Source organism: Equus asinus, chromosome 16 (assembly GCF_041296235.1).
Source record: "Equus asinus isolate D_3611 breed Donkey chromosome 16, EquAss-T2T_v2, whole genome shotgun sequence".
Taxonomy (NCBI): Eukaryota; Metazoa; Chordata; class Mammalia; order Perissodactyla; family Equidae; genus Equus; species Equus asinus.
Genome location: NC_091805.1, coordinates 5927044 through 5946742, shown reverse-complemented (window position 1 = coordinate 5946742; position 19699 = coordinate 5927044). Strand labels below are relative to the sequence as shown.

The 19699-nt window shown below is 39.5% G+C and overlaps 1 protein-coding gene across 3 annotated transcripts in view; it reads right to left on the bottom strand.

Moving 5' to 3' along the window:
- Positions 1 to 16170, bottom strand: part of IL23R (interleukin 23 receptor) — a 57935-nt gene extending 41765 nt beyond the window's left edge. The window contains exons 1-4 of one of the 3 annotated variants that reach the window (XM_070486563.1): positions 15999 to 16170; positions 15296 to 15398; positions 12831 to 13127; positions 6316 to 6439 (exon numbers count right to left, since the gene is read on the bottom strand). In XM_070486563.1, the coding sequence (XP_070342664.1) occupies positions 6316 to 6439; positions 12831 to 13127; positions 15296 to 15398; positions 15999 to 16019 (545 nt within the window). In that variant the 5' untranslated portion in view covers positions 16020 to 16170. Of the gene's footprint in view, positions 1 to 6315; positions 6440 to 12155; positions 12248 to 12830; positions 13128 to 15295; positions 15399 to 15998 lie in introns of those variants that run through there. The other 2 variants (XM_044749523.2, XM_070486565.1) reach the window with 2 other exon arrangements.
- Positions 16171 to 19699: the final 3529 nt, after the last annotated feature.

Genomic DNA, 19699 nt, shown 5'->3' with positions numbered 1-19699 from the left:
GCAGAAAGCACAGACAACTCTTTTGAGGAGTTTTGCTGTAAAGAGGAGCAGAGAAATAGGGTGACAGAGGAGAGAGACCAAGGGAGAGTTGTATTTTTCAAGAGGGCAGATGCTACAACGTGTTTGGAAGCTGACGGGAACAATCTAGTAACAATAGAAAAAGTGATGCTGCAGAAGATGAAGAGGAAAATTGTTGGAGCAACGTCCTCCAGGAGGCAGGTGGGGTAAGAGCGAGTACACAGTGGAGAGTTGGCCTGAGGACAATGATGGTCCATCCACAGTAGTCGAAGGGAAGATCAAGTGTGTGGGTGCAGATGTCAGTAGATTGTGGCCTTTCTCACTGCTCCTGTTTTCTCAGTGAAAGAGGAAGCAGGTCACCAAAAGAGAATAAGGAGGGAGAAAATATGTTGGAGGCCAGAAATGAGAGAAGAAATAATGAATTATCTGGCTCAGTCGGGAGTGACTTGGCCAGTAAAATGTAGGGGGACCACTGGGTGGCTCTCTGGGCCCAGGTGAGCTCCATGGTCATGCGTATAAGGTAATATCAGTCAGTAAAGCTCGTGTTTGTCCCCAGCCGTAATTAGCTCTCTGAGGAGAGGTACAGAATCAGTGAGGAAATGAATTGAAAAATATGAACTGCTTATTGAGCCCTAATAGAATTCCTGAAACATCAGAGTCTTAATATTTGGAATAATATCTAAGAACTCTTTCTGGTTAACAGGAATACGCATATGGAGAAGATGTGGCAAAAACAAGCAGGGCTGATGAACTGGCAGAGCAGGCAATTGATTTTAGGGGGTCTGAAATGGCAGCTCATCTAAAAATAATTGCCCTATTGTTCTTTCACGGTGCCTGAAAATTCCACCATTGGTGTTATTCTAAAAAGCTTATGAGCTTGTCGTGTACAGAGATGGTGCCTGTCTAAAAAAAAAAGAACCTCTAGAGTTTAACACAGTGCCAAGAAGACATGAGATGTTAATAAATATTTGCTAAGTTGACTTGAATGGAATAGAATGAAGGGCCATCAGGCATTCATTTTCATTTAAAAAGTATTTATTGAGTAGAAGGCACTGCACCAGACATTACAAGAGCTTTCAAGATAAAGAAAGAACGTATTTACATGAAGCTATTGAAGGCAATAGGACAACAGTAGGTAGATGCTTATTAGCAGAGGTTTATTTTTTCTATCACCACACAGTGATACATAGCAAATACAGAGGGGTACAGGAGGTGTGTGAATGGCCATACAGCTCTGCTAATGGCGTCATCCCAAAGCTACTGGGGAGAGAGAAAATTCTTGAAGCGATAGACACAATTCCTCTACTTTACAACTTCAAGCCAACACCCAAGGAGGCCCAATGGCCCAGAAGCTGCCATGGAGGGAATGGCACCTTTCTACCACCAGTGGAACAAGTGGGTGGCCTGAGCAAAACACCTCTTATATTTGTGATTTTACGGGAAAATGGAACCACAGAAGTTGGAAGTGAAACCTTGCAGATGCTGAGCTCTACCTATCTGCCCGAGTGGAAAATACCCTAAAAACCCAGGATCTAAAAGAGCCTTTTTAAACCTGATGCTTACTACCTCAACCACAAAATTCATTATAAGTCAACTTTTTCCTGGAGGGAGAGTTTTTCGACAGTTCGAAAAATTGACTTTCTCATCTCTAATTTTTTTCAACTCATGGGCGCAGTTTTAATTAATTGTAAGAGGAACGGATGTTCATTTCTGTTTCCAATTTGTGCCTACAGGAGGTCATTCTTAGAATTTGCTAGAGAAAAACATTCATTTTTGTGCTAATCCTTCACATCCTTATGTCCTCTTTAAAATATGATAAAATTTCATTAATCTGGACTCTATCCATTCAAAATGTGGGTAGATTTGTTTAAGTTTGGCTATAATTTACTGTTGGATTTCAGGAAAGATTGTGAAAAAAACCTGATTTTTAAAATATGTACAACTTTGTGTAATTATTATTTAAAGAAACTATAATGGGAGAATGCAGAAAATGTCTATTTCTACTTATCACTTAGAATAATCACTCAATGAATATTGATTGAGCTCTTACACTGTGTCAGGCCCCGTTCTAGCCTCAAGAGATATAGCTGTGAACGAAACAAGCAAAAATTCTGGCCCATGTTGAGTCTACACTCTACTTTGAATGAATGAGTGAATTTACTATTGACATATACACAACAGCTAGAAAATTAGTCTTACTTAGAGCACATTTAACATCTCTTTCTAGAAAGTCATCTGTCCAAAATTAGTCACTTGAAAATAATGTAAACAACATGATTGTTTATAATATCCTGTAAACGATCAGTTATTTGTGGCTTTACATTAATCTTCTTTCCCAAATCAGTTGAGTTTTGATGTCAGAATGAACCAAACAAGCCTAGGGAGTCAGCCTTGGGTGTCACCATAATATTCTAATGTCACCTTTTTGGTTGTTGTTTCTAAGCATTTCCTATTTGCGCGCCATTTCCTATAATTTGCTTTCTTATAAGTTTTATAACAACTCAGTATGGTATTAATTATCCTCATTTCACAGGAGACTGAGGCTCAGCAAAGCTAAATAACTTTTCTAAGATCACACAGCTAGCAACTATGGCAGATACTGTTAGAAGATGGTACTAAAATCCATCTACAAGCCCTTCTCCCGGGTTCCCATCCACATAGAGTAGACGTGTGACTCAGTTCTGGCCAATAAGATGCACATAGAAGTCCATGGGAGGATGTCCTTTACCCTTCACCGCTTTTCCTGCCTGGAACTTGGATGAGAAGCGTAGAGGGGCAGCATCTGAGAATTAAAGCCAACACACTAGAGAGTGCAGTGGGGAAAGGTGGAAAGAGCCTGGACCGTGCAGTATCCTGGAATTATCCTGCCAGCTCTGACTACCTACCATGTTGGCTTGATGTAAGTAAAGCCTCATCTGATGGAGTCACTGCACTCGAGTTTTCTGATATTTGCATCATAAAAGACAGCTACCTGACTGAATAATTCTCAGAACTGGAAATCAGTGTAAAACGCTAAAGCCTCTGCTCTTTCCAGTGGATATCTCTGACAGTGTAATCTTTAGTAAATCCATTCTTAATGCTTTTAGAGTGAATTTTGAGTACTGAAAACAATCTCAGTACTCATAATTAATACAAATATTGCCTGCTTTGTAAAATAGATACGTCCCTCAAGGGCCATGTCTAAATAATGTAAATATATATAATTGAATGCATTAATGGATTTTAAAAGAAATCTATAATTACTAATTTTATAAAATATTTGGAAAATATTTTTATGATACTAAACAATATTTTTACGATACTAAATAATACTTGGTTGGCAAGTTTCTGTCTAACAAATACATTTTCTCAAGTTGTGGTATGTCTGTTCCAAATTTACAATGCAATTTTGTCAGGAACCAGAGAAAGCAGGTTAGTGGGGCTTGAAAGAATTAACCAACACCCGCTAGGATGGCAACAACCAACATGATAATAAGAAGTGTTGGCAAGGGTGTGGAGAAATTGGAACACTTATACACTCCTGGTAGGAATATAAAATGGTGAGGCTGCTTTAGAAAACACTATGGCAGCTCCTCAAAAGGTTAAACAGCAAGTCTGTTCCTAAATATCTGACCAAGAGAAATGAAGACATATGTCTGCACAAAAACTTGTACATGAATGTTAATAGAAACATTATTCATAATAGCCAAAAAGTGTAAACAACCCAAATGTCCATCAACTTATGAATGAATAAAATGTGATATATCTGTACTACGGAACATTATTCAGCCATAAAAAAGGAATGCAGTACTGAGACATACTATACCGTAGCTAACCTTGAAAATATTATGCAAAAGAAGCCAGTCACAAAGGACCAGGTATTGCATAACTCCTTTTATATGAAGTGTTCAGAGTGGGCAGACCCACAGCGGATGCAGGGCTGGGAGAGTTGAGGGGAAATAGAGAACGACTGTTAACAGATATGGGTTTCGTTTTGGCATAATGAAAGTGTTCTAAAATTTATTGTGGTGGCGGTCACACAACTCTGTGAATGTACTAAAATCATTGCATGGTATGTTTTAAATAAGGTGAATTGTATGGTATGTAAATTCTACTCAATAAAGCTACTGTATTTTTTTTTTTAAAAGAATTAGCCAACAACCAAGATCAGTGGGTCCACGAGACAGTAAAAGGTTCTAGGAGACAGGCACCAGGCTTTCTCTGTCAATTAGGCACTACCTAGTTTTTCTGCGAGCTTGAACTGTGGGGTTTGCTCCCTTACTGCCCTCATTTTCACATTCCTCAAGTTCACTTAGCAATGAGACTGTAGTTTCTTGTCCTCACGGCCTCTTTTCCTCTCTAGGGGACAGAAGTGAGGGGTAGAGGTTACGTCTCGGACCCACGTTAGAATCCTGTCTCCCTTACTCCTTAGCCAAGTGACCGTGGAGAGGTAATAGGGGCTCCTCAAGCCACCTATAAAATGGGAACAACAAAAATAGTCACCTCGTGTGGTTGAGCTGAGGACTGAAGATGTAATGGACACGAGGTATGGAGCGCAGCGCCCAGCATGTTGTATATCATCTGTCAACACGACCTTTCCCTGATCTCAGCATTTCCATCTCTCAGTGATGCCTGACAGCGCCTCCGTCTACCCTCTCCTTAGAATGAAAGATGTGAGCTTCTTGCCCACGCCAGGCAGCCAGTAACTCTAGACATAGCAATGTATTCATAGTATCTGTCTGGTTTTTACACAGAATTTCTTGAATGAAGAGGTGTTACTTTTTATGGTTCACTTAATCACAATTATTCTGAGTATCTAACAGGCAGAGAGAGAGAGAGTGAGATTGCAAGGTTATCCTCTTCCATAACGATGACACCTGGACGGCATCTCTTAGCTACGCCCTGTGATCTGGTTCCCCACCGCTTCAGCAGAAAAGAGCTAAATTAGGAAGAAGGCAGCCTGTCTAGCCTGGGCACAAATCCCACGTCTTTCCCTCTGTAGCAGCTTGGCCCTACGCCAACCTACCATCGCTAAGCCTCGATCACTGTGTCTGCAAAAATCGGAAAACAATTGTATGTACCTCACACGGTTGTATAGGAAATAAAATGATGTAGCACATAGAAATCTTTGGGTCCAGTGCTTGCCAGACGGTAGGGTCCCATAAATGCTTTTTTAAAAATAAGGAGTTTATGAAATTTTTGAGAATTACTAACAGAAAAAGTGTACTTCAGATACACTATTGAAGGCATTCTGTTTAAAAAAAGATAAAATAACAAAACAAGGCACATGGATAAGGTCACCAACTTATCCCAGTTTGCCCACAACTTTGTTTTTTTGAATTTAATGGTTTTATTTCCGTTTTTAACACTGTCGGAGGAGTTGAAAGCAGACTGATGCACATGGATATAGTTTAAACATAACGAAGAAGGATTTGAACTATGGACATTGAGGAGGGAAAAGGGATTTTTCATATGAACCTTTTCCTATTTTGCAGTTTCTAAATAGAAGATCTAAACATGCTTTTTTCCCCCAATTTAATTTACTATGAAGTAACACAATTTTTATAATCAACCATTTCTCTTTAAGTGCAAAACTTAGATTTTGGCTGCGTGATTGTCTTGGCTCGTGAAGTCTGGCTATGGTTAGAACACAACAAAAGAGCATTTCCACAAAGCCCTTCTTGACTCCAAGTAGAAAATTATTACTTTCATTTAATTATTACTTTCAGTTTTAAAACTGAAAATCCTGTGTCCCGGGAACTCTCTTAGTCTCAGGCAAACCAGGAGAGATGGTCAGCCCGTACAGACACCGAATTTAAGATTTGGAGGTCATTATTAATAAGTCATAGCTTCCATGAATTTAGTGCTAACTGTGGGCTGTGGTCCTTTAGCGGCCAAATTCTGCTTAAATAATTAGAACAATCCTGTGCACTAAGTTCTATTTTTAGACTCATTTTAAAGATAAAGAAATGGCAATTTGGAGAGATTAAGTTGCCTAAACCTTAGAAGGATATAGAGCTGGGATTTAAGCAAAGGTTCTTTAAAACTGCGCTGTGTTGTGTCACCCTTAGGCCCTGCCACCCGTCACCTACTGATGAATAAAAAGGGCAGAAGGATTAGAGAACCCACTGCCCCACAGAGTGAAAATATCAACAGCCTGAGAAGGGCTGTGGAAGTTTTCCAATCACAGTTAGGGAGTTGGGGCTGGTCAGGGTACATTTCCTGTTTGGGGCTGGCTTCTTGGATCCTGCTGGAGGCAGGACACTGGCGGGGCTGCAGGGGAAGTGCTCGTGATAAGCTGTGGAGGAGGGAACCTACCTCTTCACATGCACCACATAATTTGTGTCTATGTAGGTGGGCTTCCCGGCATTCCAGGTACAAGTCATGTTGCCTGAATATTCATAAATCACACAGGTTACCTTGTCAGGGACATCTGGTGGATCTGCAACAAAATGGATCACTTAGGAGCCACCATAGAAACAAAAGGTCTTTATAAAGTAGAGAGCTGATAAACTTTCCGTTTCATTTGGGTCAACCTGCTCTCCGCACCTCCCCGGTGCCATCCTTACCGGCTCACTTTGCAACCCACTTTGCCATCACACATACCCTTCTCCTTTGCACTTTTTACTACATTCTCCACTCCTTTGGGGATGTTAACATGATCAAGTTCATCTCTTTCAAAAAACCAATTCCTCCCCAAATTCTCTCCCATCAGCTACCACTGTATCTTCCTCCTTTCCTTCACAGCTAAACTTTTTAAAAGAGCCCATTATACTGGTGTTTTTCTTTATCTCCCATTTACTCTTTTTTTCCTCTGTTTCAATTATTTTATTGAGATCATAATGGCTTATAACACTGTGTAATTTCAGGTATACATTATTATTTATCAGTTTCTATATAGACATCATTGTGCTCACCACCAGTAGTCTAATTTTTATCCGTCACCATACTTATGTGCCCCTTTATCCCTTTCACCCACCCCGCAACCCCCTCCCCCTCTGGTAACCACTAATCTGTTCTTTTTATCCACGTGTTTGTTTATCTTCCACTTATGAATGAAATCTTGTGGTGTTTGTCTTTCTCTGTCTGGCTTATTTCACTTAACTGCATACCCTCAAGGTCCATCCATGTTGTTGCAAATGGGATGATTTTGTCTTTTTTATGGCTGAGTAGTATTCCATTGTATATATACACCACATCTTCTTTATCCATTCACCTCTCCCATTTACTCTTGAATCCCAAACAATCACAATTCAGCCTACAATTCCACCAAACACTGTCACTAAGGTCATTACTGACTTTCTCATCGACAGATCCCAGGGTCTCTTTGCTATCGTCATTGAGCTTAATCGGTGCAGCATTTGGTATTTTGGTCACTAGGTTCTTAAAACCTCTGTCTTTTTGACTCCCGTGAAAGAGTTCTCCAAAGTGCTTTTCTACTCCTCCAGCAGACTGTCCTCTCCTCTGGCGCCTATTCCATCACTCACTTTAAAAGTTCAGTGCTCGTACATACAATGGAGTATTATTCAGCCTTACAGAGGAAGGGAATTCTGACACATGCTAAGACACGGACGAACCTTGAAGACATCAGGATAAGTAAAATAAGCCAGACACAGAAGGACAAATACTGTATGATTCCACTTATATGGGGTATCTAGAATAGTCAAACTCACAAAGACAAAAAGTATGTCGAATGGTTGTTGCCAGGGGCTGGGGAGAGGGAGGAATGGGGAGTGATCGTTTAATGAATACGGAGTTTTAGTTTTGCAGATGAAAAGAGTTCTAGAGATGGATGTTGGTGGTGATGGCACAACAATGTGAATGTTCTTAACGCCACAGTACTGTACACTTAAGAATGGTTAAAATGGTACATTTTATGTTGTGTATATTTTACCACAATAAAAAAAAGATTAAAAAAATTTTGGTATTCACGGAATTCTATTTCAAGGTTCTCTCTTTCTCCCTTCCCTCACCCCTCCTCAGCTTTCTCTGAGTGGCCATATTACGGACAGCATTGTTAGTTTTTCTCTGCTAGCATCTTTCTTTTTTGAGAACTGACATCTATCTCCCCTTACACCCAACCTCATCCCCACCCACTCTACCTCCGCCCAAGAGCTGTCAATCACTGGGCTCCACGCAGAGTGTGCCTTGACCCAGGCTGATTTATTGAGTATTTCCCTTGGAAGTGAACATATGACTCAAGATGAGCCAATCACAATTCTCCCAGGGACTTTTCCTAGAGCCAATGTAAAAGAGGCACTTTCTTCTCGCTTGAAATTGCTGTCTCTCAGTAATGTGTGGCTGTGAGTTGCTGGCTGGCCATCTTGCTGTCATAGTGAAACAGTCTATTTAAGAGTGAAGCCAACAGAGGGGGAAACAACACCCAAGAGGTGGGAAAAGACGAGAGGGTTCTGATGACATCATAGGAGCCCTTGGGGCCTCTGGAGCCATGAAACCCCCATAACGACAGAACAGCCCCAGGAATTTTCATTTACATCATCCAATAATAAATTACCAAGACCAAAAATGAAGGATGGAAATACTGAGAGTTGATCATATGCTCGCTTTTCAGTTGTGGTTCTCTCAGAGTGCCTTACATACACAATTCTGTCTGAGAAACTAGACTACTCAGAGAATGACCAGACAAATGGGAGAACGGGGGCTCATAGTGAGTAAAAACACGGATATTTATGCACCAGAAGCTACACCCACAGATTTACCCTAAAGAGAAATATATTCCTGCACTTCACCTGCAAATCACTGACCAAGAATATTACTTGTAAAACAAATAACTATACGAAAAAATTTATCCTCATTGCAAATTGAAACAATAATAGACGTCATTTAGACTTATCAAATTGGCATGGATTTTGAAAAATGGTAATCTGCAGTGTTGGAAAGGACTCAGGGAAATCTTCTAACACACTGCTGGTGGGAGTGCTAATTGGGGCAACCTTTATGCAGAACACTTTACGTATCACAATCTGATCTCTAAAAACTGGAGTAATATCTTGCAACCCAGCAATTTTACATCCAGGAATATATCCTTCATGAAATATTCATAGATATCCAAAAATATTTGACTAAAGTTTGTGCCTGAAAGTATTGCTCATAATAATGAAGAAATTGGAAATGACCTTAATACGTAAAAATGAGGTTAAATAAACTATAATACACTCCTAAAATACATTCAAAAATAAAGTGATAGAGGACAACTTAAGCATCTGGTCTTTGGAAAGCACTAGAAATATGTTTAATTAAGTAATGACCACATGATAAAGTGAAAAAAGTAGGTTGCAAAATAATATAATATAGTGGTCTCATTTGAGAGAGAGAGAGACAGACAGACAGACAGACAGACAGAGGGGTAGAGGGAGACAGAGAGCGAGACAAACTTGAAAGACATATTTCAAATTATTAAAGAGGGATTCTGTTAGTGGTGAGATTACAGGATTATAGAGATGGTCGCTATTTCTTTTTTGCTAGTCTAAATTTTTAAAAACTTCTACAATGAATGTAATTTGATTTTACAATTAAAAAACTTTTCAAACAGTAAGAACACACTAAAGCATTTTAAAACATTTGGATGAGTTGTGGCATTGAGTTACAATGGGGAGAAATGGAGCTCCAAGTTGGGTAAAGAAATCCTTTAAGTTTTATTTGAGCTTTAATGGAGGTAGGTGTGGAAACATAAATTTAAGTCATTTTAGATATTTACTGTGTTGTGGTCCCTCATTGATTACAGTGATTTGTGCTGAAGTAATTTTTTCCTCTGGTTTCAGATGGAGAGTAACATTGATTTAGCTTCATAAAAGACAACTGTCTATCTTTTGGGCTATGTTATCCCACAGCATTCTATAGGAAGTGAATGCTCAGGGTTATAAATGTCTGATGTTTAATTAACTGTGCAAAACATCAAATGGATTCTATACACATATGCAAATAAAGACAATATTTGTTAATGTGAAGCGATGTAAAGATGGGAGTGTGACCACGGTTGTGAAACTAAGACCAAATTGTTAGATCTCATTGCCTGGGGACTCTATGTCCAAGGATAAAATCCTGTGATACAGCCAGTTACTAGGGGAGACCCTGAAATACACAAGGATGAGGCTGAAGTTTGTGCTCTTTCCTACCAGTTCAACCCCTCCTTTATTATTGGGGCTCTCATTAATCACAGGCAGGTGCCCTGTCAATTCAAAGAGTAGCCAAGGATCGTTTTCTACTGAGAGCTTCTTGAGTCAGAGGCTGTTAGTCTTTCATTCAATTTCTAGCATTTAACACATTTTTGGTGCATAGTAACCTGCCAGTAAAGTGTATCCCATGAATTGATTGCCTTGATGAATAAAATGGTAATAAGAAGAAGAACTGGAATGAAGAGAGGCCCAATGCTTCTGGCGAAAATCGCTCTTCAGTTCCTCGCCCAAGGAGAGCACAGGCCAGCCTAATTATGCCAGTATTGTTGCTTAACAGCCGCATTAAAGGCGAACATTCAGAGACTTTTATTGGATAATAAGTTTGCTTTCATCACAATAAGTAGAAATCAAAGATGGCTAAAATTTAAGTAAAAGATTTAAATTTTTAAATAAATGATTAAGTGGAAACATGACTATTCCATGTATGGTTTATTTTAATTTGGTATTTTTAAATGAAGAAAGACATCTTATAGTGTTTTATCCTATGATTGGTGTGAGTCTGATAGAACAAACTTTCCATAATATGTGCATTTAATCACAGGTAAGAATTTAAGAAGTGTTTAAGATTGTGGCTAAAAATGGAAATTGTGATGTTTGTATTTCACAAATAACACGTTAACGTAGCCAACCTTTTCAATATATTTTGATATCTTTTCAGAGAAAGCAATGACTCATTCATCTTCTGCCTTTTCTGATTTCTCTCCAGTCTAAAAAAATACACATAATCATTTTGTCCACAACAGTGAGGATAAGCTGACATAGTGAAGCTCACAGGACAACTATCCTGTGACTCAGTGAAAGCAGTGTGATTTCTAGAGGACCACAAAAACCCTCAAAAACCTTTTTCTGACCTACTTAAACAGGAAGTTTTGTTTGCTAAGAATGTAGAGGCCAAGAACACAGCGTTCTTGAATCCAGGGGTTTGAGTCAATTCTTACCTGGCAGTTACAAATTCACCCTCATAACCAGAGGTCTACGTAAGAAGTTACAGCTCATGAGTAAATAAATGGAAAGAGTGATGCTCTTTCTAAGCTGCCATGAGCCCGAAATATAAGTGCTTCTGTGATATTGCGCCGGAGGGGGAGCAAAGGCGTTCCCTGACCCCAAGCATTGCCTGGTGGCTGTGTTTGGGGGCCGAGGCCCTCAGCTGACACTGGGAGAGCCCTCGGGAGCACTCGGTCACCAACTGCAACACAGGCAAGGAGGCCACACTTCTTCTGTCTCCTTTCTCTCTCTGGCTTCAAGTAAAAACCAGCCTTTTCCCATAGCCGTGGAGGTGGCTTGCGTGCCCTCTGAAGAAATTGTATGTTCTCTCAACACCCCCACCTCCACCCCAAAGGATAAGTGGTAAAGTATTTAAGCATTAAGGGTCCTTCATGTTTCCTGAGGATGCGGACAAGCTAAGGTCTTCATACATCAGATAAGATGTCTGCCTGTGGTTTCAATTCCCACAATTTAGCACAAGTTTAGCACATTACCATTAGGTTAAGGCATGTGTGCCAACCTTATTCTGTGACTGTAAAACTTATTTCTTTCCTTCCCCAATTCACCTTCGCTCTTCTGTCTTTTGAAAATCACACAAGATCAGATGCCCAGAGTTCAGTCGCACAATGGCTGAACTTAGTGATGTATCCTTCGCAATAGTAGAACCAAGAATTGAGTATATAATTACACAAGTCAGCCCATATTACTATAATAACTTAAACATCTCCAGAATACTTTAAACATAAATTGAATTTAGCAAATATTTTTAATATTAACTTGATTAAATTTTTTCTTAACGACTATAATAGCAAACAAAGTCATTCACAGTTGGGGCAGTAGGATTAGGACCAGGGAATTGTATCCGAATCTTCCCATGCTTTATGAAAAGGAGGGATTTTTCAAGGTTTAGGCGCATTAGTGTTATACTTTAAAGTCTACAATATGCTTTCAAATAAATTATTAAAATTTGGTGCTTACCACAGCCGGGATAATTGGCCTCATTTTACAGACATGGAATTGAGGCTCAGATTGGTTAAGCAACTTTCCCAAGGTCACACAGCTGGTAAAGACTATAGCAGGAAGACAAAGCTAGTTAGTTTTGCAACTGTTTTTTCTCCCTAAATCTTAGCCTTAAATTTCTCAATGGAATCTGCTTCAAGGTTAATGATATTAGTTTGGAAAGCAAATAAAGAAAAAACATAAGTGAAAAGCAGATTAAAAGAGCCACATTTTTAACCTGAGGATGCTGCCCCTCACATGTGCTGTGTTTGGCCAGCCTAGTGTTGAAAAATTGTTTTTGAGTGCATTGGTGACATTTAAAAATTTGTAGAGCTCACATTAAAAACTCACATTTCTGTTTTCTTTTGCAGAGTCAAAAGATCTAGGAACACCGGGCCCTCATAAATGCTGCAGCTGGACAGCAGCCGCCCCTGTGGACGCCTCCACGCTTTCCCGTCTGCACACCGCCCGCCAGCCTCCTTAACGCGTGCCTTTCACCACCCCGGCCCCTGAAGACGTCTGAGTTTGCAATTCCTGTCTTAAACTACTGTAAGGAGTGAACTATTTCAATTTGCCTCTATTTTTAGACAAGATTGGTAATTACCAGTTAATCATTAGATTAGCTTTCATTTGCATTTTGAATGCGACACTTACATCCGGAAGAAATGTCTTCCCCGCATATCAATGTCTCTTGAAAATACCCCGGACACTCCGCGGTGCAGTACACAGAGGCGTGTGGTTCCAGAAAGCTGTTATACTGCAGCCGAGCTGTTGTTTTATTCATTCTTGTGATTTGAAATCTTTCTTTGATGCCGTTTTTATAAAAGTAAATTTTCCTTGGTTGGCAATTCTTAATTGCTGCTTGGCAGTATATGGAGACATTCATACCCATCTTAAAAATTTTGGCTGGTTCTACCCAGATGCGTCCAGAACAGTTTATATTTGTAATTCCTGGAAACAAATAGATAAAATAATAAATTACATGTAAAACATTAAAATAGGAGATTCAGAGGAATATACCATTGCATTTAAAATGTATCTTTTTCTATTAATTAAGTGATTTCCATTGGAGAAGAGTTTAGGACTGTGTGTGTCTTTCAATGGATCAGTTTATTATAGTATGTTTTGGCCATGCTTCTGTTCACAGCATGACACACAGCTAGAGTCGGTCTTAAAGCTTCTCTAATTGTCTAAAGAGCAAACAGAATTCCCTCTCCCATTTTAGAGAACTGAGGCTTTATGAGGCTACACCGTTTTTCAAAGGCAAGATCAGAAATAACAGTTGGCACTGCAGACTCCAGGGCCAGTTTAAAAAATTATATGGTGAATGTATTAGTTTTATCACAAAGAACCATTTATATAAAGTGATTTTCATAAACCCCAATGACAATGCAATGCAATATTAATTAAATTCAATTCACATCAAGGAAAACATACTAAAGTTTCTGTCAAATTTATTATAGACCTTTTCTGGAAACGCTTGTATTAAAATATCTTAAAAGGTTATCAAAATAGTGATAATTAAAGGTCAGTAGTTGATTTTAAATGACCCTTATCTTTGGAATACAAAGCTTAAAGAATTAACTTGTTGTATAATATAAATGTACCTCAATATTTCCATTTACGTAATGAACATTTACATATAAACTATAAATATTTAAATGTTGAAGTAGTGACAAAAGTAATTCCATCATTATCAACGGGGAATTGAAGCCAAAGGCATGAAAATAAAGTTTTAAGAAAGCATCTGACTGCTTTCGATGAGTTCAACATTCAAGATTAGACAAACTACATCTCCAGCACCTTAAAAAAACCTGTGAATACTCTCATGGAACCAATGTGAGTAGTGTTTGAGAATACATAGAAAATGTCAAAAATGTCAGAAGACCAGATTTGGACAAATGTTGTCCTGGTTTTCAAAAATCAAAGAAAGAAGAACCCCAGAAACTCTGTACCCCTGAGTTTCCCAACATTTGGGAATGTATTAGTAAGTCAGTGATTTTTCAGTGTATAGGGAAAATCAGTGATCCGTAGGAGTCAACATGGATTACACAAGAATAAGTCATACAAAAATAAGTTAATTTCTCTTTTTAATGCGTTATGAAATTAGTCAGAGGAAAGTTAAATATGTTATTTTTCATTTTAGCTAAGCTATTGAAAAGGAGTAACATAACATTGTAGTAGAAAACTTGGGAAAATGTAGTCTGGATGATATTAGAAATACTCATAGCAGATTGAGCAAAAATACATAGCATACTATCTAACGGACATCAGAGAGTCCTCTAACACCACGTCCCGGGCTCATCTTATTTCCCTCTGCTGTATATTGGTCACTTGACCCTATAGACAGAAGTCCTCCTTATCATTTGCCTATATCAAGAAACTTGGAAAAAGTAGTTAGTGTCTTATTTCCCCTTAATCTTCTTGGATAGCTGTTGGCCTGACTCTGGCAGGTCCAACACCCTGCTTGAGGGACTCCAGTCTGAGGATGGGGCTACCTCTCCATCTGTAATATAATTGCACCCCACTGTCTAGAAAACGGTTTTGCTTTTGTCACTATTCTGAGTAACTTGCATGATCTGCAAAGCTTCCTTTAAGGTCTAGACCCCTGCCTTGGTTTTGCTTGTCTCCTAGTAATGGAATCTCTGCCGCCTGCCCAGGACGCTCTTGGCCCCAATAGGAACACCCAAATGCCGATGGGTGCCCCTCCTGAACTTCTGATGACCCCCTTCCTGGATTTCTCAAAGTCATAGTGCCAGATGGTTGTGTAAATTATCAGTTATCAACAAATGGTTTGTGGAATTGAGTTAAATTCAAACGTCTGATGGATTATCATCTAACAGTCACCAAAGCTCAAAGAGAGAACATTCCAGCTCAAAGTAGTAAGGTCCTTCGTGGAAATGTTCATCTGTGAGTTAGAGGCCGTCTGTTAGGGATGTTTGAGAAGGGAATCCTGCATTAGGAGGGAGGTTGGACTTTTAAATTTCATTACAGATAATTTTTCCCAATCTAATAATTTTTGATTCTTCAGAAATCCAAGCATGATGCCTTGAAAATAAAAAGTACTTAATATTTTACTTGCTGAATAAAAGACAGGATAGATACTCAAAATACTATACCTCCATGACACCAACTGAAGAAAATGTAAAGGGCTATTATCACGTCCCACTGGAGTGTGACCTGGTTCATGCCGGAAAGCAGGACAAGGCTCCTGGTTCCCCGCTGGAAAAAAAAAATGAAAACTGTTTAAACTGTAATATTTTAATAAATTAGTAAAAAGCATTATATTTGTTCCTAACAGCTATTATTGTCTTTGATGAGAACCTTTGATTCGGAAGAAAAGAAGAAAGGAAGGAAGGAAAGAAAGGGAGAAAAGAAGTCAGTAGTAAGTGAGGAGGCATTCCACAGAGCTTTAGACCCCTGGAAAGTCACGGTGAATGGCCTTAGTAGGACATTTTGATCCCCGATAAAATGCAATTCCTCCTAAGCCAGTCTCTCTCCTCAGAAGTCTCCTCTTTCTGCTCTAACTCCTGATGATGAATTCTTCTCCTGACCAGATTTACGCGCCTATCAGGCTCCAGAAATACAGTCTTTGATGAGTAAAACTTGGGAAAAGCCCAAAATTTCAGAATGTCCCGAGAAAAAGCAGTGAAAACGAAGAAAGATGAAATGAGATGAAGGCACGTGTTCCATCGCCAGCTACACCTAGAAAAAGCCCTTCCAGCTGTGGAGAGCTCAAAAGGAACACATCAGTGACGTTCCAAACAAGGCAGCCATCAGCCGGCACCTGGAGTTACACTGTTCAGAGAATCAGCTACTTACGTTAAGTATTTGGATGATCATGTCTCTTTACCTTTCAACCTGTTGGAAGCGCATCATGTCACTTCAGAGCCAGGCTGTCACCCTCGTCACCTGCATCGTGTCTTTTTCCCCACTGCCCGCCTGGCCACGATCACTACAGATCTTCAGCTATGAGGCGGATGGAAATGTCAGCAGAGCCCCGACCTACATTTCAGATTCTTGAAGAGGAACTCAAAACCGTCCAGTTCAAAATGACTTGCTCTCATGTCACTATTTGGGAAAACCCAGTTTACCGAAAGTGATCTGCTTAGTCAGTACTTTTTTTTTTCTCAGCTTCATTTAAAATGATCTGTCTCTCCAAGAAATGGAACACATACACGTGGTTCGTCTGTCAAAATCTTTGACACCAAAAATATGCTTGGCTTTCATTTGCAGCCAACATTGATATTAATTTTAAACCTGTTTCTTAAAAAAAGACAGTTTAAATGCTACTGTCGACTGTTCACTTATTTAACAAGCATTTTTGAGCATTGAATATGTGCCAGGTATTGTTCTGTGTGTTAAAGATATGTTGTTGATTAACTACAGGATAGCTCCTTTATTGTATTGTTTCCAGTGATTAAATTACAGATTAGTTGCTTTGACCTATTGTTCACGGTTTTGCATGATTCTCCGAGCAAATTAAAAAATACCAAATATTTGGTTGGTTTATAGTAGGCATCACCGGGCCTTTCCCGGCCTCACTTTTCTTCCTGCCTCCTCTCTTTGTTCTACATGCATACCTTTTCACTCTTTATACTCCTTTCTCTTGTAAATGACAATTAATTTACTTGTTTCCTCTACAGTGAACTTTTTGAAGTTAGAAATTCTGTTCTGCCTTTTCAATTTTTCTATCGTTAGTCCCTAGACATTAGATACTCTGGGGGCACATTTAGATTTTTCCTGTCCTCAGATTCCCTCTAGACAGTGAAATCAGAATTTCTGTGGGTGGAGGCTGAGCATCAGGTGATTACAATGAGCAGGCAGGGTTGAGAACCAATGGATCACAGCCGTAAGAGAGTCCTTGAAGACCACACAGAAGAAATGACTGTCAACTGGGTTTTAATGATTAGTAACAGTTTTCCACGTGGTGAAGAGAAGGCGTGGGAAAGCACGTGCAAGTAATATTGATGCACTGGGACTGGCAAGTTGTTTCTCTAGATTGAGGGGAATAGCATTTCAGCTGGAAACTCAGGTCAATGGCAGATGCAATGGGCTTTGTATTCCTGCTAAGTGGTTTAAGCTTTATCTTGAAGTCAGTCCAGAAATAGCAAAGATTGTTAAGCAGAAATAACATGATCCGATCGGATATTAGAAAGATACTTCTAATTATTGCGTGGAGAATTTATTGAAGATGAAGAGCCCAGTCAGGAAGCTCTTGAAAGTCCAAGCTGATGAAGGCCTGATGCAAAGCAAAGGCAGTAAGAACTGAGAGGTGGAAACAATCGCTGTGTGGAGGCAGGTTGGGCAGGCCGTGGTGGCCGGTAAAGGAATGGTGAGCCTGGAGTTGTGCAGTGAACAACCTGTGCAGGAGGTTAAGGATCTAGGAGCATGAAAAATGACTCTGGTGGCTATTTTTGCTCAGCCAGCAGGTAATGACACGAACCTCGCACACAGAAGGAGGAGTGACCAGGGGCAGTGATAAATTTGGTTCCGCACATGTCAATTTGGGGGCGCTTGCCACTTGTTCACAGAGAACTGTCTGGTCGGTGTTTGTAGACATTGGTAAACTTGGGAGAGAAGTTTGAGCTGGAGAGCTAAATTTGAAGATTTCAGCGTGTCAATAGTATTGAAACTAAAATTAGAATAAGAGAACTCAGAGAGAACATCCAGAGGGACAAGGAAAGGGAGCAAGTGGTCAGAACCAGAAAATGTTGACCGAAGGACAAGAAGAGATCCAAGAAGGAGTGTGTGGCCAGTTTCGAATGGTTGGAGATTACATACAACAAAAACTAAAAAGAAGTGTTGGGTTTGGCAATAGTCTTCCGTGAGAACAGTTTCAGGAAAGAAACAGAGGTGGAAAGGAGATGGCAGTGAGTAAGAATAGAGGACAAAGGAGAGGATGCTGGCTAGTCTTTCAGAGATTTGGAGAGTGGAGATGGGATTGATGGAGAGCTCAGTGCAAATCAGGATTTGTCCATTTACTTTACTGGGGCTGGTGGTGGTCTTAACTGTCTTTTCATGTGTCTGTTTGCCCTGCATATCTATTCTTTGGTGAACTGTCTCTTCAAATATTTTGCCCATTTCTGCTGGTTTGTTGTTTATCTTATTGAGTTTTGAGAGTTATTTATATAATTTGGAAGCATTCTGCAAATATCTTCTCCTAGTCTGTGGCTTATTGCTTCATTTTCTTAACAATGTTTTTGGAGAGCAGAGGTTTTTAATTTTGATCAAGTCCAATTCATTAATTATTTTAATGGTTCTTTTTTTCTTCTGTCCTGTGAGCCTCTGCTCACATTTTGGTCGACAGATCCATACATAATCTTGTTTTATGCATTTTTCTGTTTAAAGACACCTTATTTAATATATGCATATTGTTGATTCATTAACATCGAACTCAGGGCCAACAGCACTATCATTCATGCCTGAGTGAAGCTTATCCAGCCCACAGATTTTCTCTGTAATGTGCATTGCAGCCTCCTTGAACTCGGGAGCTCTAGACAGAACTTCTGAACTAGTGGGCTATTTTAAACAGCAAAATCACCAGAAAAAGCACAAAATGTAAAGAATGTGGCACTAAATAGACTTTGGAAAGGACCCTTGTTTACAGCATGAGACCCAAAACACGTTCCTGAGCTGAGAACTTGCACATTGGGCCACTCAGATCTTTCGCCGTTCTGCACGTCTGCAAACAACTGACACACTGGCGCAAGGACTGATTTTGCGATTACAAGTCAATTTTAGCTAGTAAGTGAGTTCACAAACACAGAATCTGGGGACGATCAGGATGGACTATACAAAATCTCATCTGTAAGAGGTTTGGCTTCATTTGCTAATCAGAAAGCGTCCAGACTCATCGTCTTGGCTTTCTCCCCACAGGCAGGGCTGCCCTCTGGGTTTGCCCAGGTTAGTCCAATTTAAACTTGTCCCAGAGTAATTATAAATAACACTCCATTTTATTTTCAAAAGTATTCCATTTTTGGAAAATACATTCTACTGTCACCCTCTTGTAAGCCTGCTAGTAATAAACCTTGTTTATTTCCTAAAAGTTACACAACTTCAGCTTTTTCTCTAGCATTTGGTAAAAGTTTGGAATGGGTGTTGGCTGATGGGAATGAAAAGAGTGAGCATAAAATGCATGATTCTGAAAAAATATATTAAATTAGTAAGTGTATTTTGAGTTACATCATCAGGGCAAATACATCATAGTGCAATATTTTAGATTTTTCCCAACTTTTAAAAAAAAATCCACTTCAGGAATCTGAAAGCCAGAACAGAAGACAACAGCTAGAAATGTAATCCTTGTGGAACTGTGCTTTTCTATAAACTTACCTGCCTATTGCAAACTGAAAATATCTCCTCTTTCCCTGTCTGGAGGCAACAAACTTTGTCATAAACTAACTGGCTACGAGAAGGAGCTCCTTGCACTGGATTGGTTAGGATCTTTTAAGAAGTATAGCAGGACCAAGACCTGGGAGGTTCAACTGTTGCCTAGCAACACTGGTCTACCCACTGGAGAGCAG